The sequence below is a fragment of the Leucoraja erinacea genome, chromosome 28 (genome assembly GCF_028641065.1).
Source record: "Leucoraja erinacea ecotype New England chromosome 28, Leri_hhj_1, whole genome shotgun sequence".
NCBI lineage: Eukaryota > Metazoa > Chordata > Chondrichthyes > Rajiformes > Rajidae > Leucoraja > Leucoraja erinaceus.
In genome coordinates this window covers 1,794,303-1,821,347 of record NC_073404.1, presented here as the reverse complement: position 1 = coordinate 1,821,347, position 27,045 = coordinate 1,794,303, and the positions used below count along the sequence as shown (strand labels likewise).

The window sequence follows — 27,045 nt, the reverse complement described above, 5'->3', positions numbered from 1 at the left end:
AGTAAAATGGATGAAGGGGTGCCAGTGGATGTAGTGTATCTAGACTTTCAGAAAGCCTTTGATAAGGTCCCGCACGGGAGACTGGTGACTAAAATTAGAGCACATGGTATTGGGGGTAGGATGTTGACATGGATAGAAAATTGGTTGGCAGACTGGAAGCAAAGAGTAGGAGTGAACGGGTCCGTTTCAGAATGGCAGGCAGTGGCGAGTGGAGTGCCGCAAGGCTCGGTGTTGGGGCTGCAACTGTTTATTATATATATTAATGATTTGGAAGAGGGAATTAGGAGCAACACTAACATGTTTGCGGATGACACAAAGCTGGGTGGCAGTGTGAACTGTGAAGAGGATGTTAGGAGATTGCAGGGTGACCTGGACAGGTTGAGTGAGTGGGCAGATGCGTGGCAGATGCAGTAAAATATAGATAAATGTGAGGTTATCCACTTTGGCGGCAAAAACAAGGGGGCAGATTATTATCTCAATGGGTTTAGGATAGGTAAGGGGGAGGTGCAGCGAGACCTGGGCGTCCTTGTATACCAGTCACTGAAAGTTGGCTTACAGGTACAGCAGGCAGTGAAGAAAGCTAATGGAATGTTGGTCTTCATAACAAGAGGATTCTAGTATAGGACTTGGGTGAGACCACATCTGGAGTATTGTGTACAGTTTTGGTCTCCTAATTTGAGGAAGGACATCCTTGTGATTGAGGCAGTGCAGCGTAGGTTCACGAGATTGATCCCTGGGATTGCGGGACTGTCATATGGGGAAAGATTGAAAAGACTAGGCTTGTATTCACTGGAGTTTAGAAGGATGAGAGGATTCTTATAGAAACATATAAAATTATAAAAGGACTGGACAAGCTAGATGCAGGAAAAATGTTCCCAATGTTGGGCGAGTCCAGAACCAGGGACCACAGTCTTAGAATAAAGGGGAGGTCATTTAAGACTGAGGTGAGAAAAAACTTTTTCACCCAGAGAGTTGTGAATTTATGGAATTCCCTGCCACAGAGGGCAGTGGAGGCCAAGTCACTGGATGGATTTAAGAGAGAGTTAGATAGAGCTCTAGGGGCTAGTGGAGTCAAGGGATATGGGGAGAAGGCAGGCACGGGTTATTGATAGGGGATGATCAGCCATGATCACAATGAATGGCGGTGCTGGCTCGAAGGGCTGAATGGCCTCCTCCTGCACCTATTTTCTATGTTTCTATGATCCATATTGGTAGCACAGTTCCATGTGCCTATCTAAAAGACTTTTAAACGCCACTTTCATATCCGCCTCCACCACCACCACCCTGGCAATGTGTTCCAGGCCACCACCACCCTGTAAACAACGTGCCCCGTACATCTCCATTAAACTTTTCCTTCTCACCTTATAGCTGCGCCCTCTAGTGTTGGACATTTCCACCCTGGGAAAAATGTTCTGACTGTCTACCCTATCTAATACTCTCATCATTTTATATATTTCTGTCAAGGTGTCAGGGGTCACTCTGTAGGATAAATTATTGACATTAGATGGAATATATACAAAGTGACTTTCAGTGCTGGCTTCCTGTAAGTCACACTAAAGCAGGTGATACAGCTTCATTGGGATGGTTTGTTTTCAGGAGTGGACAGTGAAGGCCATTGAGTTACAATTGACAATTACAGAAGTGGTGCCCAGGTATGTCATGGAGTCAGAATGATACAGCGTGGACACAGGCCCTTCGGCCCAACTTGCCTGCAACGGCCAACATGTCCCATCTACACAAGTCCCACCTGCCAGAGTTAGGCCCATATCCCTCTAAATCTGTCCTACCCATATACCTATCAAATGTTTCTTAGACGTTGCGATAGTCCCAGCCTCAACTAACTCCTCCGGCAGCTCGTTCCATACACCCATCACCCTTTGTGTAAAAATGTTACCCCTCAGGTTCCTATTCATTCTTTCCTCCCTCACCTTAAACCCATGTCCTCTGGTTCTCGATTCCCCTAGACTGAGCAAAAGACTGTGGGTCTACCTGGTCTATTCCTCTCATGATATTTGTGTGGCATAACAGTAGAGTTGCTGCCTTACAGGACCAGAGACCCAGGTATGATCCTGACCACGGGTGCTGTCCGTACGGAGTTTGTACCTTCTCCCCTTGGGTTTCCTCCCACATTCCAAAGACGTACAGGTTTGTAGGTTAATTGGCTTGGTGTCATTGTAAATTGTCCGTGGTGTGTAGGATAGTGTTAGGGGTGGGAGATTGCAACCTTCATGTGGTCCGCCCTGTTTCGACGAATGCAATCAACTCGGCGTGCACAATCAAGTAAGATCAAATAGAACATGTTGTCCTACAACTTTAGGCTGTGCACGCCATACACAAGAAGAAGGATAGTGTTAGTGTGTGGGGGATCGCTGGTCAGCGCGGACTCGATCGGCCAAATAGTCTGTTTCCGCTCTGTATCTGTAAACTAAACACCTCTATAAGATCACCCCTCATCCTCCTGCACTCCAGGTGAAGAGTCCCAACCTGCTCAACCTCTCCCTGTAGCTCACACCCTGTGGTCCTGGCAACATCCTCGTACATATGTGCCACACTATTGAATAACATTGCAATTGTAACGGACCTCCAACTGTTGGTACGTTAGTAGATGAAAGGAAAATTCAAAATAAAAATCATAGACATGCATATTACACAAATAACTAATCCAGAAAAATATTTTAATTTTCATTGAAATGAGATTGTCTTGTGTACAAAAGGCACCAGGCTCAGCAATCCATTAAAGCCTCTTTGGGAAAACGTGTTACCTGGAATTAAAACATGCATTCAGTTTTGTGGCCACGGGTTTCATTTGGATCAACAGAGCGTCAATTTGGAGTTTCATGGCCTGTGGAGAATATTAGAGCATGTCCACTTCACTGGCTGCACTCTCAGCTTCATCTCCAGGGTATGGCTACCATGCACTGCTGGAGGCCATTGCCCCAGCCGACCTCTCACTGGTACTCAGTGATTCAGGGCCTGGTCACACCAGCCCCCCACCCCCCCGTCACACCAGGTCACCGACCAGCTCCCACCCAGGGACAGGCCCGATGCCCTGGGCCGGCCCGGCCACACCAGGCACTTGCCCTCATTATGTGAGCATGTGGCCAGGGCAGGGAGCTGTGTGCAGTCTAGAGAGGCCAGGACAGGCCAGGGCTGGAGTGGTGTGAGCCCCTCTGCTTAGGGAGCTGACCAGCCCCACTGGGGAAGGGATGGTGCCTGGGATGAGTTTCACTGAGGGAAGACTGGATAGGCTGGGCCTGCTCCTCCTGGGCGGTGGAGGCTCAGGAGGGGACATGAGGCGGGGGAGGATGGGTGGCTAGAGGGCAACATTCACCCCGTAGTAGCGATGCCAGACACTAGAGCACAGAGCTTCAGTGTGGGGGTGTGAGGGGATCTGTTGTGTAGAGGGTGGCTTGGAACACATTGTCTGAGACTCCCACAATATCGACACAGTGGGGCGGCACGGTGGTGCAGCGGTAGAGTTGCTGCCTCACAGCGCCAGAGACCCGGGTTCCAACCTGACTACAGGTGCTGTCTGTATGGAGTCTGCACGTTCTCTCCGTGACCTGCGTCGGTTTTCTCCGAGAACTCCGGTTTCCTCCCACACTCTAAAGAATTGCAGGTTTGTAGGTTAATTGACTGCTGTAAATTGTAAATTGTTCCTAATGTGTAGGATAGTGTTATGTGTTAGGAAACCTGAACGGAAACCTCTGGGAGGTTGCAGGTGGTTGCAGGTAGTGGAAGCTGGTAGGGAGACTGACAAAAACCTCCGGGAACCGCACGGAAACCTTGGGTGGGGCGCAAAGTCTCCAGAGGTTTCCGTTCAGGTTTCCTAAGTGGGACAGGGGCATAATGTTACGTAGTGACCACTGGTCGGCACGGACTCCGTGGGCCAAAGGGCCTGTTTCCGTGCTGTATCTCCGAAGTAAAGCAGAGCCCCATTGGTGCAGGGACAACAGGACGCTGGTTAATGGCTGCCCTCCCTCACCGGCGCCTCCTGCTGACCCACCTGAGAGAGTGCAGGGCGTCCAGCTCCCTCTGCAGCTGTTGGGAAGTGGTCCTCTCCTCCTCCAGCTCCCTCCCCAGCTGCACCACCCGCTGCTGGCTCTCCGCCTTCATGCCCTCCGCCACCACCACGGCCGTCTGCAGGTCCGCCTGGAAACGCTGCCACTCATCCGCTGCTTCCTGTGGGCACAATGCCAGCGGGTCCCCACGTTAGTGATACCCACCATCTCACTGGGGCAGAAGGGGCTAGTCCTCAAGGATGCACTTTCGGCCCCACGCTGCTGATCTTTGGTCACCCGGTACATAGGGGGGAGGGGGGAGGGAGGTTGGGGGGGGGGGGTGAAGGGGGGGGGGGGGGGGGGGGGGGAGGGGGGGGGGGGGGGGGGGGGAGGGGTCTCCCTGTGGGTTTGCTCCTGGGCCTGGCCAAGATGTAGGAATACAGCGTGGAAACAGACCCTTTGGCCCACAGAGTCCGTTTTGCCCGTGACCTGCGTGGGTTTTCTCCGGGGGCTCTGGTTTCCTCCCACACTCCAAAGGCGTGTGGGTTTGTAGACTCATTGGCTTCTGTAAAATGCGCTAGTGTGGAGGGCATCCGCACGGTTATTACTCTTTATTACACTGCTTTTGTGTCTAATTGAATAAAAGCTCCTTGTTAAGGAAGAGGCAGAGAGAGAGAGGCAGAGACAGAGGGAGATAGAGAGAGAGATGAAACGAGAGACTGACAGGGAGAGACAGAGAGAGACGGAGGGAGGGAGAGAGAGAAGGGTAGTGTGTGCCACTCTCCAAAGGTGCACAGTTTTGTAGGTTGATTAGCTTCTGCAGATTGTCCCTAGTGTGTGTAGGGGCAGTGTTAGTGTGCGGGGGTCGCTGGTTGGGGCGAACTCGGTGGGGCTGAAAGGCCTGTTTCCGCTGTATCTCTAAACTAAACTAAACTAATCAAACCCTTCTTCAGACCCAACCCAAAATGTCACCCATCTATTCTTCTCCACAGATGCTGTTGGACCTGCTGAGTCTCTCCTGCATTTTGTTTCTATAAGCCTTTATACGCTACATAAGAACGCACTTATCTGTACTCTCTTTAACACCATCAATGTGTTGTTGCTAGTTAGTCTGATTAGAATCTCTCTTTCACACTGACACTGTGTCTCTCACTCTCTTCTATCTCTCTCCCACTCACCGACACCCCTCTCTCTCTTGCTGAAAAATGCATTTCGTTGTCTCTGTACTGTACACTGACAATGACAATTAAAATTGAATCTGAATCTGACACTTTTTCTCTCTCTGACATTCCCTCTCTCACAATGACACCCTCTCTCTCTGACTCTCTCTCTCTCTCACTGCCTCTCCCTCTCTTTCTCCCCTCCCCTCCCCTCCCTCTCTCTCACACTCACACTGACCCAGTGCTTCCGCATATCAAAAAAACATACTTCAGTAGAATCCAAATTTCGTGGAATTTGGTGGTATTTCCTGAAATTTTCAAAAATGCTTCCTGCGCGCTATGTGTTGTTGGTTTTTCTCGCGGGCACACGTTAACAACACAAAGAACAAGGCAAAACAGATCGATGTAACTACACTGTAGCTGCCTGCTTCTGTTACTCACTTGTACAGTGTTATACAAGGCAGCTTTCCTTGCCTCCTATAGCTTTCGTTGTCTTTGTTTTGTCAACCTGCTCTCATCCCAGTTCGGCAAAAGAATAAATCAGGGAAGGCATCCGTGGATAACAAGGGAAAACAGGGATAGTATCAAAACAAAAGATGAAGCGTACAAATTGGCTAGAAAAAGCAGCCTACCAGAGGACAGGGAGAAATTCATGGACCAGCAGAGGAGTACAAAGGGCTTAATTACGAAAGAGAAAATAGATTATGAAAAAAAACTGGCAGGGAACATAAAAACTGACTGCAAAAGTTTTTATAGATATGTGAAGAGAAAGAGATTATTTAAAACAAATGTAGGTCCCTTGCAGTCAGAAACAGGCGAGTTGATCATGGGGAACAAGGACATGGCAGACCAATTGAATAACTACTTTGGTTCCGTCTTCACTAAGGAAGACATAAATAATCTGCCGGAAATAGCAGGGGACCGCGGGTCAAATGAGATGGAGGAACTGAGTGAAATCCAGGTTAGCGGGGAAGTGGTGTTAGGTAAATTGAATGGATTAAAGGCCGATAAATCCCCAGGGCCAGATAGGCTACATCCCAGAGTACTTAAGGAAGTAGCTCCAGAAATAGTGGATGCATTTGTGATAATTTTTCAAAACTCTAAAGAGTTCTGGAGTAGTTCCTGAGGATTGGAGGGTAGCTAAAGTAACCCCACTTTTTAAAAAGGGAGGGAGAGAGAAAACGGGGAATTACAGACCAGTTAGTCTAACATCGGTAGTGGGAAAACTGCTAGAGTCAGTTATTAAAGATGGGATAGCAGCACATTTGGAAAGTGGTGAAATCATTGGACAAAGCCAGCATGGATTTACGAAAGGTAAATCATGTCTGACGAATCTTATAGAATTTTTTCGAGGATGTAACTAGTAGAGTGGATAAGGGAGAACCAGTGGATGTGTTATATCTGGACTTTCAGAAGGCTTTCGACAAGGTCCCACATAAGAGATTAGTATACAAACTTAAAGTACACGGTATTGGGGGTTCAATATTGATGTGGATAGAGAACTAGCTGGCAAACAGGAAGCAAAGAGTAGGAGTAAACGGGTCCTTTTCACAATGGCAGGCAGTGACTAGTGGGGTACCGCAAGGCTCAGTGCTGGGACCCCAGCTATTTACGATATATATTAATGATTTGGACGCGGGAATTGAATTCAACATCTCCAAGTTTGCGGATGACACTAAGCTGGGGGGCAGTGTTAGCTGTGAGGACGATGCTAGGAGGCTGCAAGGACTTGGATAGGCAAGGTGAGTGGGCAAATGTTTGGCAGATGCAGTATAATGTAGATAAATGTGAGGTGGCAAAAACAGGAAAGTAGACTATTATCTAAATGGTGGCCGATTAGGAAAAGGGGAGTTGCAACGAGACCTGGGTGTCATGGTACACCAGTCATTGAAAGTAGGCATGCAGATGCAGCAGGCAGTGAAGAAGGCGAATGGTATGTTAGCATTCATAGCAAAAGGATTTGAGTATAGGAGCAGGGAGGTTCAACTGCAGTTGTACAGGGTCTTGGTGAGACTACACCTGGAGTATTGCGTACAGTTTTGGTCTCCAAATCTGAGGAAGGCCATTATTGCCATAGAGGGAGTGCAGAGAAGATTCACCAGACTGATTCCTGGGATGTCAGGACTTTCATATGAAGAAAGACTGGATACTCAGCTTGTACTCGCTAGAATTTAGGAGATTGAGGGGGGATCTTATAGAAACTTACAAAATTCTTAAGGAGTTGGACAGGCTAAATGTAGGAAGATTGTTCCCAATGTTGGGGAAGTCCAGAACAAGGGGTCACAGTTTAAGGAATAAGGGGGAAATCTTTTAGGACCAAGATGAGAAAAACATTTTTCACACAGAGAGTGGTGAATCTCTGGAACTCTCTGCCTCAGAAGGTAGTTGAGGCCAGTTCATTGGCTATATTTAAGAGGAAGTTAGATGTGGCCCTTGTGGCTAAAGGGATCATGGGGTATGGAGAGAAGGCAGGTACAGGATACTGAGTTGGATGATCAGCCATGATCATCTTGAATGGCGGTGCAGGCTTGATGGGCCGAATGGCCTACTCCTGCACCTATTTTCTATGTTTCTATGTTTCTATGTGTCTCTGCTCTCTCTCCCTCCCACTCTCCATCCTTCCTTTCCTCCCTTCCTCCTCTCTCCCTCTCTCTCTTTCTCTCTCTCTTTCTCTCTCCCCCGTTCTCTCTCCACCCCTCTCTTTCTCCCTCTCTTCCCCCATGAGCCCATCCAGTGTTCTGTAAAATCAAGGCCAATCCCAATGTGACTGCAATCCCACCGCCCACTGGTAACCTTTCACCACTAGGCGTATCCAGAATTCTACCACTGCTTGATCAAAGGCTCAACTTCCCGTGAGAAAGAGAATTCCAAAGACTCATTGTTATACGAGAATTTTCCCGGCCAGCCTGTGACCCACAGCGCTGTGGCCATAGCGCTATGTTTAGAATCCATAGTGCTGCAGCGGACAGCTCTGTTTAAATTCCCAAACTGAGTTCAAATACAAACTGTGTATTACTGTAGATTGCAGGATCATCTATGGAGCGAAGGAAATAGGTAACGTTTCGGGCCGAAACCCTTCTTCAGATCCTTCTTCAGTCTGAAGAAGGGTTTCGACCCGAAACGTTACCTATTTCCTTCGCCCCATAGATGCTGCTGCACCCGCTGAGTTTCTCCAGCATTTTTGTGTACCATCGATTTTCCAGCATCTGCAGTTCCTTCTTGAACACTATTACTGTAGATTAGTGTGTTAGTACTATATATATATATATATATATATATATATATATATATATATATATATATATATATATACATACACACATATATATATATATATATATATATACACACATATATATATACATATATACACATATATATATATATATACACATATACACATATATACATATATATATATATATACACACACACATATATATATATATATACACATATATATATATATATATATATATATATATATATATATATATATATATATGCTACCACACAGATTATGCATGTTACACATTCCTTATGTCACTCATACTGCTGATCCACTCACAGGCTTGATAGTGAGTTCTCTCTCTCTCTATTTAGTCTAGCTGAATTCACGGAGATGAAAGCACCCAGTGTTTCCTCCGTAGAGTTGCTAATAAAAGACTATAGATTCTAATCACTATGTGTGAGTGATCATTTCAACATGGTGTCAGATATTTCGGACCATCTCCTCGCCTAGTTATTTTGTTCAGTTTGTGGTTTTACAATGGCTGCTTGTCTTCACAAGCCCGAGCCTTTAGTGTTTGATGGTGACCTCGCCGAGTGTTGGCGCATCTTTGAAGAGGATTTCACTGTGTCTGTTCATGTGGCGCACGCTGCCACCGCTCCAAATGTTCGTGCCTCTATTCTCCACCACCTAGATGGTACGGAAGCCACTCGCCGTGCTAGAAGATTTCATTATGCCCCGGCACTGTTCAATGCTGCAGGTATCCAGATTATTCCGGCTGAATCTATTCAAGACCCTGAGTGCCGACTAAACAAGTTCAGACAACTATGTCAGTTACGCATTAATCTTGTGATGGGCCGCCATACATTTTTTTTCACGCAGCCAAAGCACACGGTGAACCTGTTGAAGCGTACATCAGTTCTTTGAAGCACATCGCCAGTCGACGTGAGTTTGACAATTTGTGCGATAGTCTGATACGAGACAGACTGGTTTATGGAATTCTCAATGATAAGGTACATGATGAATTTCTACGTGATGCTGATCTCACTCTGGAGAGCGATGAAAATCACTGTCGTATTGCAGAAATGACAGATTCTCACACCAAATCTTTGGGGCAGGGTCCCCATTCTGCCTATAATGTTAATGTTGCCGGCACGGTTTATCAGGCCCAACGGCAGTTTTCACAGGTGCGTGGTAGATCTGGTGTTATCCTTATCATTAATAATTGTGCGAACTGTGGAGGTTCGCATGCATTCAGGCATCCGTGAACGTTGCCTGGCTAATGGAAAACTTTGCCACTTCCGTAAACGCAGAAATCACTTCATTCATTGTTGCCATTCACTTGGAAACAGAATACAGACAAAGCAATCTGTCCACCTGCTCCAACGTGAGAGTTTCGATCCAGAGCCATCCCATGTAGCTCCCACGCAAGCTGCTCTGATTAACGAGGACACACTGCCTACTAACGAGAGACTGGATATCAACATACATTCCTTGTCAGATTTGTCTCGTAAACATCAAGATCCCATGGTCACTCTCCTCATTAACGGAATGAATGTTATTGCACTGGAGCTCGTTGCAACGTTTTATCCTTATCTGAACTCAATAGGATTCGAAAAAAAAAAAACGAGGTCATCAATCACACGTCCGCCACTCTACATCCATTTGCAGGAGGCACAGTACTCACTGTCGGTCAAGTTGAGCTATGATGCTACCTTGATTCACGTGTCCACAGCCTGAGCTTCTTTATTATCTGAGAAAAAGTGCCTTCTCTGCTAGGCATTGATGCTTGTAACAACCTGGGTCTGGTCACCTTCAGTACATCTGTCTATCAACTGTCTACAACATGTGGCTTCACTCAACAAATCCTGACATAATACCAAAATCTGTTTGACAACAAGCTGGGCAGGTTGTCTGTCTGGCACACTGGATTCCCCATGCTATGCAGGACCGGGTACAAGGTGAACCCGACAGAATAATGACTATGGGTGTGATTACCCCCGTCGCTGACCCATCGGATTGGGCCTCGACCATGGTCATAGCAAAGAAAAAGAATAAGGAAGAATTACGGATTGGTATCAATCCTAAAGATAAATCCACTGCCATTAAACGACCACACTATCCCATGTGCACAGTGGAAGAGATTGCAGCGCAGCTGGGCAAGGCGACTGTATTCACAGTGCTAGATGCCAAGAGTTCATTGTGCCCTGGATCACAACTCCTCCAAGTTAACTACCTTCAGCACACCCTTTGGACGTTACAAATTTCTTCGTATGCCATTTGGCATAAATTCTGCTTGTGAAGTATTTCAACGTGCTATGGAACAATTGTTTGCAGGCTACCCATGCTCCATCATAGTTGATGATATCCTTGTTGCTGGACAAACTATTTAAGAACACGACGCAAATTTAAAGAAGCTTCTGAAGCAATCAACCTCGTTAAACCCTCTAAAGTGCAAATTCAGAGAAAATAAACTACATAGGCCATGTGTTCACTAAAGACGGCCTCAAACCTGATCCATCAAAAAACAGTGCTATCAATGAGTTACCAGCATCCACAGACGTCCTCAGCCTGCAGAGATTCCTTGGCAAGGTAAATTACTTGGGGAAATTCATTCCTAACCTCAGTGAACTATTGGCCCCACTGCGCCAGCTAACCCACAAAGACACTGTTTGGGCCTGGCATGAGCAACAGCAGAGGGTGTTTGACACTCTCAAACAACAGATGTCTTGTGCCCTCACTCTTGCTTACTTTGATGCTAAATTACCGGTCACATGGACTTGTGACGCCTCGCGGTACGGTTTAGGGGCAGCCCGTCTCCAACATGATGGTGACGGCAACAGGCCTGTTGCATATGCTTCACGCACCATGACAGACACGGAACAACGTGACGCCCAGATTGAAAAGGAGCTGCTAGCGGTCATTTTCGCATGCACAAAGTTTATTGACTTTATCTTTGGACAAACGGTCATGATCGAAACTGGCCCTCAATCCCTAATCAACATTTTGAACAAATCAATACACGCCTCCCCAGGATGCCTTCAACGGATGTTGTTACAGCTTCACAACTATGACATTGTTCTAACTTACAAACGTGGCAAGGACATGCACCTGGCTGACACCCTCTTGCGTGACCTGCGCGGGTTCATCCACACCAGATGACGGTTTTGTGGTTATGACTGTTTCCTTTATTGCCTCGCCCTGCTTGGAGGACCTGGCAGCCCACATAGCCGCTGACGATGCGTTACATTCGCTCTCCTCTGTCATTACGCGCAGTTGGCCTGACAAGCAATACAATCTACCACTTCCAGTTCGGCCCTTCTTTGCCGTTCGTGATGGACTAGTACTACAAGATGGCATTATCGTACAGGCCACAAAGCTGTAGTTCCTGCGTCTCCACACAGCAAGCATTTTGATGCTGTCCATGCGGGACACCCAGGAGCCGAAGCAACTGTCTTGCGAGCAAAAAACATGTTTTTCTGGCCTGGCATGGCATGGCCGATTACATTCATGAGAAGGTGGAATCCTGTACAGTGTGCAACAGTTTGGCACCACATCAACAAAAGCAAACACTTCTCTCACACCCGACTCCTGCCCTCCCGTGGTCTACAGTGGCAACTGACATATTTGAGTGGCGTGGCAAACAATACCTGGACCTTGTCGACTCGTATTCTGGTTGGTTTGACATCGATCTTCTTAGTAGCCCCACTTCTCTACAAAATTCTTAAGGGGTTGGACAGGCTAGATGCAGGAAGATTGCTCCCGATGTTGGGGAAGTCCAGGACAAGGGGTCACAGCTTAAGGATAAGGGGGAAATCCTTTAAAACCGAGATGAGAAAAACTTTTTTCACACAGAGAGGGGGGAAACTCTTGAAAACTCTGCCACAAAGAGTAGGTGAGGGCAGGTTATTGGGTATATTTAAGAGGGAGTTAGATGTGGGCCTTGTGGGTAAGGGGATCAGAGGGTATGGATAGAAGGCAGGGATGGGATACTGAGTTGGATGATCAGCCATGATCATATTGAATGGCGGTGCAGGCTCGAAGGGCCGAATGGCCTACTCCTGCGCCTAATTTCTATGTTTCTATGTTTCTCATGGGGTGGTTCAGAAGCTGGCAGGCATTTCTCTGACCACGGAGCTCCATGTCGACTACTATCTGATAATGGCAGTCAATAACCCAATTCAAAGACTTTGCTACACGCTGGGGTTTTCCTCAAATCACCAGCAGCCCTGTGTACCCTCAGTCAAATGGACTAGCTGAACATGCTGTCAGGAGTGCTAAACAATTAATGGAACGGTCCCACAGAACAAAATCGGACGTGTATCTGGACCTGCTTAACTTGCGCAACATCTCATAATGGGTTCACCCGCTCAGCGTCTGATATCAAGGCAGACCCGAGCCACATTGCATGTGAAGAAACAGGCATTGGCACCGCATGTGTTCCCACCATCAGAGGTCCAGTCCAGACTACAACAAGTGCGACGTTCAGAAAGGGTGATATAACAAAACGAGCAGACCGCTTCCACCACTAGCCGAGGGACAAATGCTGCGTCTGTAAACCGACGAAGGTCACAACCGCATCGGTGTAACTCGTTGTTATACGAGAATTTTCCCAAACAGCCTGTGACCCACAGCGCCGTGGCCATAGCGTTATATTTAGAATCCATAACGCTGCAGCCGACAGCTCTGTTTAAATTCCCAAACTGAGTTCAAATACAAACTGTGTATTACTGTAGATTAGTGTGTTAGTACTATATTTATATACATATATGCCACCACACAGATTATGCATGTTATACATTCCTTATGTCACTCATATTGCTGATCCACGCACAGACTTAGACTAGCTGAATGCACGGAGATGAAAGCACCCAGTGTTTCCTCCGTAGAGTTGCTAATAAAAGACTATGGATTCTAATCACGATGAGTGAGTCTGATCATTTCAACAATTACCTTTACACCACATCGCGGGCCGGATACGGAAATTTCCCCAAATTATTCCATTTCCCTAAAATTACCCGAAGACAACCAGAATTTCCCTAATTTCAGGTAATTTCTTTCAAAGTGGAAATACTGCACTGACTACTCTCTCCCCCACGGCCTCTCCCTCCATCTCTCCCTCTCTCCCCCCGTCCCACTCTCCCCCCCCCCCCTCCCCCCCCCCTCTCCAAGACTGCCACTCTCTCCCCACCCTCCATCTCTCCCCCCTCCCTCTCCCTCCCCCCTCCCCCTCTCCCCCCCTCTGTCCCCCTCCCCCCCCTCCCCTCTCTCTCCCCCCCCCCCCCTCCAAGACTGCCCCCTCTCCTCCCCTCCCTCCCCCCCTCTCTCCCCCCTCTCTCTGTCCCCCCTCCCTCTCTCCCCCCCCTCCCCCTCTCCCAGACTGCCACTGCTCTCGGTCGTGACTTCACTCACCCTCATTTTCCTGTTGAACGTCTTCAGCTGTTTCTCCAACTCCAGCTTCTGCCCCTCTAGACAAACCACCTTGTCTGGAGAGAGGAGATTCAGTCAATCGTTGTCCGTGGGCTCACATGGAAGGGGAAGGGGGAGAGGTGGGGGTGGGGGTGGGGAGAGGTGTAGGGGAGACGTGGGGGGAGGTGTCAATGCCCGCCGGGAGGAGGGTGGGGGGAGCCCAAGGCGCCTGTACTTACTCTCCAGCTGCTGGATGGTTCTGTCGCTGTGCAGCTGCACGGCTCTGCATTGCTGCACCTCGTCCTGCAACTCCAGGATGGTCTCCTGCATCTCCTGCAACTCCCACTGCACCGGCCCACATGCACCACCAGCGCAGGCATCCTCCTGCAACCACACCCATCAGCACCCTGCACCCACCACCCTGCCCCCACCACCCACCCACCCTGCACCCACCACCCCTGCACCCACCACCCTGCACCCACCACCCACCACCCTGCCCCCACCACCCTGCCCCCACCACCCTGCACCCACCACCCTGCACCCACCACCCTGCACCCACCACCCACCACCCTGCCCCCACCACCCTGCCCCCACCACCTGCCCCCACCACCCTGCCCCCACCACCCTGCCCCCCCCACCCTGCACCCCCACCACCCTGCACCCACCACCCTGCCCACACCACCCACCACCCTGCACCCACCACCCACCACCCTGCACCCACCACCCTGCCCCCACCACCCCCCACCACCCTGCCCCCACCACCCTGCCCCCACCACCCACCACCCTGCACCCACCACCCTGCCCCCACCACCCTGCACCCACCACCCTGCCCCCACCACCCTGCACCCACCACCCTGCCCCCCACCACCCTGCACCCACCCCCCTGCCCCACCACCCTGCACCCACCACCCACCACCCTGCCCCCACCACCCTGCACCCACCACCCTGCACCCACCACCCTGCCCCACACCACCCTGCACCCACCACCCTGCCCCCCACCACCCACCACCCTGCACCCACCACCCCACCCCCCCCCCCACCACCCTGCACCCCCCCACCCCACCCCACCCACCACCCTGCACCCACCACCCCCCCCCCACCACCCTGCACCCACCACCCTGCCCCCCACCACCCTGCACCCACCACCCTGCCCCCACCACCCTGCACCCCACCACCCACCACCCTGCCCCCACCACCCTGCCCCCACCACCCTGCACCCACCACCCTGCACCCACCCCCACCACCCTGCCCCCACCACCCTGCACCCCCACCACCCTGCACCCACACCCACCACCCTGCCCCCACCACCCTGCACCCACCACCCACCACCCTGCCCCCCACCACCCTGCCCCCACCACCCTGCACCCCCACCACCCTGCACCCACCACCCACCACCCTGCCCCCACCACCCTGCCCCCACCACCCTGCACCCACCACCCTGCACCCACCCACCCACCACCCTGCCCCCACCACCCTGCACCCACCACCCCACACCCTGCCCCCCACCACCCTGCACCCACCCCTGACTCGTGACTTTAGAGATACAGCGCGGAATCAGGCGAGTCCGTGCCGACCAGCGATCCCGGACACTAACACTATCCTCCACACAGACACGAAGGACAATTTACAATTATACAGAAGCCAGTTAACTGCCAAACCAGTACGTCTTTGGAATGTGGGGGTAAACCAGAGCGTCCGGAAAAAAGCACGCAGGTCATGGGGAGAACGTATAAACTCTGTACAGACAGCACCCATAGACAGGGTAGAACCCGGGTCCGTGGCGCTGTAAGGCAGCAACTCTACCGCTGTGCCACTGTGCTACCCCGTATCGCACAACCTCTACAGCCACCTGTTTCAGCCCGGGTTACTTCCACATTCAGCCCTTTAATTGTAACTCTTGGGTGCTTCTCCTTAGTAATAGCCACTCCACTAACTTCCAGTGCCTGACTTGAATTTCAGGCACGTTGATGGCGTCTTCCACTGTGTAGACTGATGCAAAAGTTATACGTATTGTACTGCAAGGGGCCTGGACTCAAACCCACACGGGCTGGACCCTGGGTGGAGTCACCCTGTCACATGATGCTGAAGAAGTGATAATGGGGAATAAAGAAGGTAGACAAAGGTGTTGTAGAAACTCAGTGGGTGCAGCAACATCTATGGAGTGAAGGAAATAGGCAACGTTTCGGGACGAAACCCTTCCGGGTTTCGGCCCGAAACGTTACCTATTTCCCTTCGGGGTTTCGACCCGAAATGTTGCCTATTTCCTTCGCTCCATAGCTGCTGCTGCACCCACTGAGTTTCTCCAGCACTTTTGTCTACCTTCGGTTTTCCAGCATCTGCAGTTCCTTCTTAAACACATTGGGAATAAAGAAATGCAGAGGAATTGAATAACGTTTTCGAATCAGTGGCACAGCACAATGGGGGGATGGTGAGGTGACCCCCCCGACCCCAGAGTGATCCCAACCGTGGGACGACCCTCCACCCTAAAATGACCCTCCACCTTGGAATGATCCTCGACCCTGGAATGACCCCTGACCCGTGCCCCCACTCGCGGTCACTCACCTTTGAGCAGCCGTCCCTCGCAGTCTCAGAGCCGGGTCCTGGAGACGCCATGTCCAGACGGAGCTGCCCCTCCCCCCCAGGCTGTGTTGAACCCCCTTGCCCCAGCCCCTGTACACAGGCGACACCGCCCCCTCCCCCTCCCCCAACCTCAGTCTCTCCCTCTCCTTCTCCCTCTCTCCCAACCTCAGTCTCTCCCTCCCTTCCCCCCCAGTTTCAGCCTCTCCCTCTCCTTCGTCCTCTCCATCTCCCTCTCCCTCGCTTCCAACTTCAGTCTCTCCCTCTCCCTCTCCCTCAACCGCAGTCTCTCTCTCTCCTTCACCCTCTCCCTCTCCCTCTCCCTCAACCGCAGTTTCTCCCTCTCCCATGCCCCCTGCCTCAGTCCCTCCCTCTCCACCCTCTGTCTCCCCCTGGCCCTCCGTGTAACACCCGCTCCCCAGGGGCCCGTGGCTCTGCTCCCCACACACAGGGCCCAGCTCCCCAGCACTGGCGGGGCACCAGGTCAGGAGGTCAAAGGGCAGGAGGTCGGAGGATAGGAGGTCAGAGGGCGGGAGAGTGAAGGGCGGGAGGTCGGAGTGCAGCGGGTCAGAGGGCGTGAGGTCGGAGGACAGGGCATCAGAAGAGAGTGAATAGGGCTCAGAGGGTGGGGTGTCGGTGGTGACAGGGCAGGGGTCAGAGGGTGGTGCGACGGCGAAAGGGACTGGGTCAGAGGTGCGAGGGTAGGGGTCAGAGGTGGCTGGGGGGCAGATGGGGGTCAGATGTCAGAAGGTGGGGGTCAGAGGGCATGGGGTCAGAGGTGACTGGCTGGGGGTCAGATGTGAGGCGGGGGCGGGGGTCAGAGGGCTGGGGGGTCAGGGGTAAGAGGGCGGGGGGTCGGTGACAGGTCGGAGGCGGGAGGCGTCGGGGCGGAGGGTGGGGCGGAGGTGAGAGGGGTGGGGGGTGGCACGGGGGTTAGGGTGGCCCCGGTCAGTGGGGGAGCTGGGCCCCAGACCCCTGCCCCGGGCTGGGGGGGCCGCCATGCGTCTACTCTGTCCTAGGGGGCTGTGGGGGGCTGCCAGCCTCTGTCCCGCCGACCCCCGCACTGGCAGCGAGCTGACCCGCACACCTGCCTGTCCACAGCCCACCCCCTCCTTACGCCCTGACACACGGGCTGGGGCAGCTCGCGGCCCAGACAACATCCCTGGGGGGGGGGGGGGGAGGGGGAGGGGGAGAGGAGGAGGGAGGGGGAGGGGGGGAGGGAGAGGGGAGAGGGGGGGGGGAGGGGAGAGGGAGAGGGAGAGGGAGAGGGGAGGAGAGGCGGGAAAGAGGGGAGAAGAAGGAGAATGGGAAACGGCGGGAAAGAGGGAACACAGCAATGACCCATATACACAGCCCTGTCTCAGCCTGACCCCATCACCAGCTCTAAGCCAGTGCTCGCCCCATCCTAAACCTCGATCCCACCCACACTTTTACATCACGATGAACACCTCCCCCCCCCTCCCCCCACCCCCCCCCACTACCACAACAACTACCCACATCAACCCAGACCATGTGCTGTTGCACAGACCCTGCACCATGCACCACGCACCCTTCACCATGCACCCCTGCACCATGCACCCTGCACCATGCACCCTGCACCATGCACCCCTGCACCACGCACCCTGCACAATCACCATGCACCCTTCACCCTGCACCACCCTGCACCATGCACATGCCCCTGCACCATGCACAATGCACCCTGCACCCTGCACCATGCCCCTGCACCCTGCACCATGCACCCTGCACCATGCACCCTGCACCCTGCACCCTGCACCCTGCACCCTGCACCCTGCACCCTGCACCCTGCACCCTGCACCCTGCACCATGCACCATGCACCCTGCACCATGCACCCTGCACCCTGCACCATGCACCCTGCACCATGCACCCTGCACCATGCACCATGCACCATGCACCCTGCACCATGCACCATGCACCATGCACCATGCACCATGCACCATGCACCATGCGCCCTGCGCCATGTGCCATGCGCCATGCGCCCTTCACCCTGCACCATGCACCCTGCACCATGCACCCTGCACCATGCACCCTGCACCATGCACCATACACCACCCTGCACCATGCACCCTGCACCATGCACCATGCACCCATGCACCATGCACCCTGCACCATGCACCACGCACCCTGCACCATGCACCAGGCACCCTGCACCATGCACCATGCACCATGCACCCCCGGCCTTCTCCGGCCTCCCCACTGCCCCCTGCCCGGGCCACATACCTGGACCCTTGCTCTTGGTGCCGCTGAGTGGAGTCACAGCTCCCAGACCCCGGGATCTTGCCGTTGTCGGCGGCGTCACCTCAGGCCCGGCCTGACTGCCCGTCTGGGGGAGGGATGGAGGAGGATGGGGGCAGAGGCAGAAGTGGGAAGTGGAGGTGAGGGGAAAGGAGAACGGGAGACGGGGCAGGGGAGAGGGAAGTGGTGAAGTAGGAGGGAGGGAAAGGAAGAGGAGAGGGAGAGGGAATATGTCAATGGAGGAACGTTGCGTTGATTGGAATAAACACATTAATGAGGGACTTGAGCCATCCACCCAGCTCTCCCTTCACCCCTGCACTCCCAACCCACTCAAAAGACTGCCCCTCACATGAGGGGGTCACCATTATTGGCACACTGCCCCTCACCCAGTAGAGATGAGGATTGGGGTGAAGGCAGCCAGGATGCATTGATAACCTGTTGTCCTCAACGCTGCTAAGTGCTCATTAAAGATGTGTTTAAGTCACACACTGACTGGCCTTTGTTTACATATTGTTGACGATATCCTCGTATGTGGCAAAGACGCAGCCGAACACAATCACAATCTCAGGCTCATCTTGGAGCGGGTGTTAATATAAGTGTTATAGAGGGGTTGAGTTAGTGATGCTGGCTTGTGTGTTATTGGCTCACATGCATCATCAATCTACAGTGTGGACAATGGCGGGTGGAGTGCAGGGCATGCATTGCTGGCTGCACGGCTGTGTCCTACCTCACGGAGCTGCGTGGGTCTGCGGAGCGAGCGGGCAGCTGGGGATGGTTTCATTGCCGCTGGGGCAGCTGGCATTCCCCGGGCACTCGGCTTGTTCACCGTGCCAACAGTCCTCTTCATGGCCGCCGTGTGATTCCCAGCACAAACAACAGCCTGGGGAGACAGACGCACAATGCTGGAGTAACTAACTCAGCGGGTCCCACCGCATCTCTGGAGAGAAGGAATAGGTGATGTTTCGGGTCGAGACCCTTCCCCTGAGGAGAGGGCAGGGGGAGAGTTACATTGCTCAACCTCTCCCTGTGGTTCAGGCCCTCCAGCCCTGGCAGCATCCTTGTAAATCTTCTCTGCACCCGTTCCAGTTTAACGACATCCCTCCTCCAACACGGTGACCAAAACTGAACACAATGCTCTATACGGCCTCACCGACGTCTAGTTCATCTGTAAGGTAGTCTCAGAACTTCTACACTCAATACTCTGACTGACGAAGGCCAATGCTCCAAAAGCCTCTTTGACCACCCTATCTACCTGTGATGCCACTTTCAAGAAACCATGCACTCCCAGATCCCTCTGGTCTACAACACTCCCACAACCCTGCCGTTCACTGAGGTCCTGTCCTGGTTTAACGTCATACCTCACACTTGTCTGCATTAAATTCCATTAACCATTCCTCAGCCCACTTGCCCAACTCATCAAGAGCCTGTTGTATTTGTGGATAAACCATGTTCACTATCTATCATACCACCCACTTTAGTGCCATCTTCATGCTTATTAATCATGGCTTGTGTCCTCTCATCCAAATCCTTGATATAAGCCACAACATCAATGGGCCCAGCTCTGATCCCTGAGGCAAACCACTAATCACCGGGAGAGTTTTCCCTGCACGTCCTGTTATTGCTCCTGGTCCACTCTGGCCTCATTACTGTCTCCAGCTTAGATAGACACACGATGCTGGAGACAGCATGTGTAGGAGGTAACTGCAGGTGCTGGTTTAAACCGAAGATGGACAAAAATGTTGGAGCAACTCAGTGGGGACAGGCAGCATCTCTGGAGAGAAGGAATGGGTGACATTTCGGGTCGAGAGCCTTCTTCATTCTGATGCTGCCTGTCCCGCTGAGTTACTCCAGCATTTTGTGTCTATCCGGTTTAAACCAGCATCTACAGCTCCTTCCTACACATACTGTCTCCAGCATGTTGACCCCAGAGGGCTGATACTGTAAACAGCAGCAGCTATAATGCCCAGAGCACAGCGCTGCAGCCCGGATCAACGTCACAGCTCACACGTCCCCACTCACCAACCACACCCACAATGTGGACACCTGAGGCACAGACACACACACACACACACACACACACACACACACACACACATACACAGACACACACACACACACACACACACAGACACACACACAGGGACACACACACAGACACACGCAGACACACACACACGACACGCAGACACACACATATATAGACACACACATACACATATGCACAGACACAGTAACACACATGGACACACACACAACGACACACACACACACACGCACACACACACAGACACAGTCACACACATAGACACGCACACGTGCACATACACACAGTCACACACACACAGACACACACACTCACACACAGACACATACAGTCAATCACAGACACACACACTTAGTCACAGACACGCATACAGTCACATACATAGTCACACACACAGTCACACACACACTCACAGTCACACACACACAGAGACACACACTCACAGTCACAGACACACACACACACATAGACACACACACACACATAGACACACATACACACACACACACACACATAGACACACACACACACACACACACACACACACACACAGACACACACACACAGACACACACGCACAGTCACACACATCGTCACACACACACACGCAGATACACACAGTCACACACGCAGACACACACGCAGACACACACACATAATCACACACACACACACAAACGCAGTCACACACAAACAGTCACACACACACAGTCACACACACACAGTCACACACACACATCGTCACACACACGCAGACACACAGTCACAGACGAGTCAGTCTCAGTCTATCCCAGGACAGAAGGGGGAGGAGTTGAACAGTTTGATAGCCACAGGGAAGAAGGATCTCCTGTGGCGTTCTGTGCTGCATCTTGGCGGAACCAGTCTCTTGCTGAAGGTGCTCCTCAGGTTGACCAGTGTGTCATGGAGCTGTATTGTCCAGGATGCTCCGCAGTTTGAGGAGCATCCTCCCCTCCAAGACCAACCTCCAGTCAATCCAACTCCACCCCCAGGATGGAGCCAGCCTTCCTGATGAGTTTGTTGATCCTGTTGGTGTCTGCAGCCTTCGCCCCGCTGCCCCAGCACACGGCAGCAAGGAAGATGGCGCTGGCCACCACCGATTGGTAGAACATCTGCAGCATCTTACTGCGGAGGTTGAAGGAGCGGAGCCTTCTCAAAGAGAACAGCCGGCTCTGTCCCTACTTGTACAGGGCCTCAGCGTTCCTGGACCAGTCCTGTTTACTGTCCAGATAAACTCCAAGGTATTTGTACTCTATGGTAAACTGCACATCCACACTATTGATGGAGACAGGGTACGGGGTGCTCCTCTCCTCCTAAAGTCCACCACTAACACCTTAGTCTTGTCGGTGTTGAGCTGCAGGTGTAGATGGTGAACAGGAAGAGAAGGCTCTACTAAAATAATTTCCACGTATCCCCCCTGGTCCAATCTCTACCGACCCATGCCTCACATACCCTTTGTCTCATCAATGACTTTTGCTTTCCGAGCCTCCGCTCCCTCATCTTTACAATGGACGTTCAGTCCCATCCCCTCCAGGAAGGTCATAAAGACCCCCATTTCTACCTCAACCGCAGAAGCATCCAATTTCCCTCGACTTCTACTCCTCCCACTTCCTCCAAATCAGCGCCGTAGCTATGGGCCCCGCATGGGCCCCGCATGGGCCCCAGCTATGCCTGCCTCTTTGTAGGGTTAGTTTACTGTTACATGTACCAATATAGGGTACAGTGATATTCGAATTACCATACAGCAATACTAAAAAAAAGCAACAAGACACACAATTACATAACAGTTAACATAAACATCCACCACAACGGATTCCCCACATTCCCCACATTCCTCACTGTGATGGAAGGCAATATAGTCTAATCTTCTTTCCTCTTTATTCTCCCGCAGTCAGGGGCAGGCAAACCATCCGTCGCTGCGGTCGAAGCCCCCGTGTCGCGGCGGTCGAAGCCCCCGTGTCGTGGCGGTCGAAGCCCCTGCAGCTTGAAGCTCCCGAAGTCGGTCACAAACCAGGAACAGCGAGCTCCACGATGTCGTCGACAGACTCCCGCGGTTGGAGCTCCCGGTCGGTCTCCAACAGAGGCCCGCAACTCCTCGATGTTAGGCCTCAGTGCGGACGGAGATACTATACGGAAAAAAATCACAACTCAAGGTAGGAGATTTAAAAAGGTTCCCCTCCCCCCCCCCCCCCCCCCTCACATAAAACAAGCTAAAGAACCCTAAAACATACATTTAACACATACTATTAAAACAGCAAAGGTACGCTGGCCCTATCCCGGATGCTCTCTCCGTTACATTGAAGACTGCATCAGTGCTACCTCCTGCACCCGTGCAGAACTCACGGACTTCATTAACTTCACAACCAATTTCCATCCTGCACTCAAATTCAATTGGACATCTACCTACCATTTCTTGATCTCACCGTCTCCATCTCAGGAGATAGACTATCAACTGACATCTATTATAAACCCACTGACTCCCACAATATTCTAGACTACACCTTCTTCCCACCCTGCTTCCTGCAACGACTCTTCCCCCTACTCCCAATTCCCCCGTTTACGCTGCATCTGCGCTCAAGATGAGGTGTTTCACACCAGGACATCCCAGATGTTTAGGTTAGTTTAGTTTAGTTTAGAGATATAGCACGGAAACAGGCCCTTCGGCCCTCCGGGTCAGGGCCAACCAGCGATCTCCGCACATCAACACTATCCTACTAGAGACAATTTTTACATTCACCAAGCCAATTAAACAACAAACCTGTACGTCTTTTGTGTGTGGGAGGAAACCGAAGATCTCAGTGAAAAAACCCCCAGCATCCACCAGCATCCTCATTCCATAGACTCACAACACTGTGTGTGAAAAAGTATTTCCTCATCTCCGTTCTAAATGGCTTATCCCTTATTCTTAAAATGTGGCCCCTGGTTCCGGACTCCTCAGCATTGGGAACATGTCTCCTGCCTCTAGCGTGTCCAAACCCTTAATAATCTTATGTTTCAATAAGATTCCCTCTCAACCTTCTAAATTCCAGAGTATACAAGCCCAGCTGCTCCATTCTATCAACCTTGTAAACCTACCCTTCAGTCCCTCAATAGCAAGAATGTCCTTCCTCAAATTAGGGGACCAAAACTGCACACATGAATACACACACTCAGACACACACTCACTCACTCAGACACACACTCACTCAGACACACACAAACACAGACACACAATGACACACACACACACAGACACACACACACACACTCAGATACACACACACTCACTCAGACACACACACACCCAGACACACTCACACACACACACACACACACACACACACACACACACACACACACACACACACACACACACAGACACACACACACACACACACTCACACACACACACACACTCAGACACACACACACACAGACACACACACACACACACACACACACACACACACACACACACACACACACACACACACACACACACACACACACACACACACACACACACACACACACACACACAGACAGACACACACACACACACACACAGACACACATACAGACACCTCACCTGTGAGGCCGAGCTGTCACTGACAGTTGACACAGTGGTCGTGGAGTCCCGGATGGCAGATTGTTTGGAGAGAACGCTCTCTCGCAGTAGAGGAGCCCGCAGTGAGTAGGCAGCAGCCCCGGAGGCGGGAGGAGACGGCCCCGGAGTGTGGCAGGGGGCTGTGACGGGGAGAAGCAGGGAGACCGCGGTGGTTCAGCCCGAACCGGTGCCGGTCACAGTCTGGGTGGGAGAGAGAGAGAGAGGGAACGGTAAATGTAGGACGGGGACCTCCACCACTTCCTGCCCCCACCCCGTCCCGCGCTAGGCAGCGTTACAGATGCTGCTAATTACTGGGAAGTATGCAGAGTCACCCAGCGGATAGCGAGGCTGTGGCCAGAGGGAGGAAGTCACGGAGCAATAATTAGTCAGTGTGGAGAAGCTGCAGGAACCCTGATTATAGCTGCTCGCATCAGAGTGAAACAGCTTCTCCACCGCCTCCCGCAGAATGGGGAAGCTCACACTCCCCTGGCCCTGGATACACACCCACACAGGGGCCACCAGCACAGAGGCCACTCTGCCCCTCCTCACCGTGCTTTTCACTTCAGTTGTTTAGTTTAGTTTAGAGAAACAGTTCCTTCGGCCCACCGAGTCTGCACCGACCAGCGATCCCCGCACACTAACACTATCCTACACACACTGGGGACAATTTACATTTATACCAAGCCAATTAACCCTACAAACCTGCACATCTTTGGAGTGTGGGAGGAAACCAGAGCTTCCCGAAGAAACCCCGTGTGGTCACGGGGAGAACGTACAAACTCCGCACAGACAGCACTCGTGTCAGGATCAAACCCGAGTTTCTGGTGCTGTGATGCAACAACTCTATCGCTGCGCCACCACGCTAGCCTGCGGTTCCATCCAGCAAGATCACCGCGTGTGTCAAACCAGGGGCCAGCACTACAGTCTATCTTGGGTGTAAACCAGCATCTGCAGTCCCTTCCTATACACTGTGAAGCTCAGGAATGACTGGGTTAACATATGACAAGCGTTTGACGGCACTGGGCCCGTCCTCGCTGGAGATAAGAAGGATGAAGGGACACTTACCGAATAGTGAAAGGCCTGGATAGAGCGGATGTGGAGAGGAGGTTTCCACTAATGGGAGAGTCTAGAACCAGAGGGCACGGCCTCAGAGTAAAAGGACGTACCTTTAGAAAAGAGATGCGGAGGAATTTCATTAGTCAGACGGCGGAGAATCTGTGGAATTCATGGCCACAGACGGCTGTGGAGTGCAAGTCAATGAGCATGTTTCAGGCACAAAAATGACAGGTTCTTCATTAGTGCGGGTGTCAGGGGTTATGGGGAGAGGGCAGGAGAATGGGGGTGGGAAGGAGAGATAGATCAGCCATGATTGAATGGCGGAGACTTAATGGGCCAAATGGCCTAATGCTGCTCCTATCATTCATGAACTGATGAACAGTTGGGGTGGCCAGGCGGGCGTTGGGGTGCTGTGGGGAAGGGCAGGTCATGTTTGACCTATCCTGTGTATGACAGGGAGCTAGCTGGCGTTCCCGGATGGCACAGGGTTATTGTGGGAAACACAAGCTCGGCTTTAGTTACGTTTAGAGATACAGCGCGACAACAGGCCCTTCGGCCCAAGTTGACCAGCGATCCCCGTACACGTGTACTATCCTACACACACTAGGGACAATTTACCCGACAGACCTGCACGTCTTTGAAGTGTGGGAGGAAGCCAGAGCACCCGGAGAAAACCCACGCAGTCACGAGGAGAACGTAAGCTCCGTACGGACAGCACCCGTAGTCAGGATCAAACCCAGGTCTACGGCGCTGTAAGGCAGCAACTCTACCGCTGCGCCACCCTGCCACGCCGGTATAGGAATGATCCCGGAGCAGTACTGGAGCCCCAAGCCTTCAGTCTGTACCAGTGACTCAACCTGCTGCTGACATAATAGACAGGAACACAGGCTCTGGTGAAGAGTTGTGAAGGGCCGTTAGAGTTGCTGCCTTACAGAGACCCGGGTTCAATCCTGACTACGGGTGCTGTCTGTACGGAGTTTTCACGTTCTCCCCGTGACCTGCGTGGGTTTCTTCTGGGTGCTCCAATGACGTACAGGTTTGTAGGTTAAGCGGCTTCAGTAAATTGTCCCTGGTGTGAAGGATACAACTAGTTTATGGGTGAGTGCTGGTCGGCGTGGACTCAGTGGGCTGAATGGCCTGTTTCCACACTGTATCTCTAAACCAAAAAACTAAAGTGCTTCTATCTGATTCTGCAAAGGGACATCGACAGGTTAAGTGGCAAAGGTTGGCAAATAGAAATGTGACTTTACTTCTAGACTTTAGAGATACATTGTGGAAACAGGCCCTTCGACCGCACCGACCATCAATCCCCGTACTATCCTACACACTAGGGACAATTTACATTTTTTTAATTGAAGCCAATTAATCTACAAACCTGTACATCTTTGGAGTGTGGGAGGAAACTGGAGATCCCGGAGAAAACCCACATAGTCACAGGGAGAACGTACAAACTCCGTACAGACAGCGCCCATGATTAGGATCAAACCCGGGTGTCCGACGCTATAAGGTGGCAACTCCACCTCTGTGCCATCCTGCAACCCGACTTATAGCTGTTAGTTTTGCACATTCACAGCCTCTTTGAAATCTCGTTATAATGTACAGTGTGAGTAAATGTGGTGTTCGCATCAGCAGGTAAAATAAAGAGGCTGCCTATTACTTAAATGCTGAGAGAATGCAGGGATAGTGGGACAGCAAGTAGTTTGGGAAGCTG

General features: G+C 51.8%; 2 protein-coding genes across 2 annotated transcripts; both read right to left on the bottom strand.

Annotated features, from left to right (window-relative positions):
• Nucleotides 1-642: 642 nt before the first annotated feature.
• Nucleotides 643-16,429, bottom strand: specc1 (sperm antigen with calponin homology and coiled-coil domains 1). The gene is made up of 5 exons (XM_055657471.1): nucleotides 16,362-16,429; nucleotides 14,039-14,183; nucleotides 13,803-13,876; nucleotides 4,007-4,182; nucleotides 643-2,762 (listed from the first exon to the last, which is right to left on the bottom strand). Exons 1-5 carry the CDS (start codon nucleotides 16,410-16,412, stop codon nucleotides 2,759-2,761), a joined length of 450 nt encoding a protein of 149 aa, XP_055513446.1. The 5' UTR covers nucleotides 16,413-16,429; the 3' UTR covers nucleotides 643-2,758.
• Nucleotides 16,430-17,209: 780 nt separating this feature from the next.
• Nucleotides 17,210-25,528, bottom strand: LOC129710443 (translation initiation factor IF-2-like). The gene is made up of 5 exons (XM_055657396.1): nucleotides 24,261-25,528; nucleotides 22,532-22,818; nucleotides 19,358-19,510; nucleotides 18,616-18,718; nucleotides 17,210-17,538 (listed from the first exon to the last, which is right to left on the bottom strand). The coding sequence occupies exons 3-5, from the start codon at nucleotides 19,475-19,477 to the stop codon at nucleotides 17,210-17,212; spliced, it is 552 nt and encodes a 183-aa protein (XP_055513371.1). The 5' UTR covers nucleotides 19,478-19,510; nucleotides 22,532-22,818; nucleotides 24,261-25,528.
• Between the last annotated feature and the right edge of the window lie 1,517 nt (nucleotides 25,529-27,045).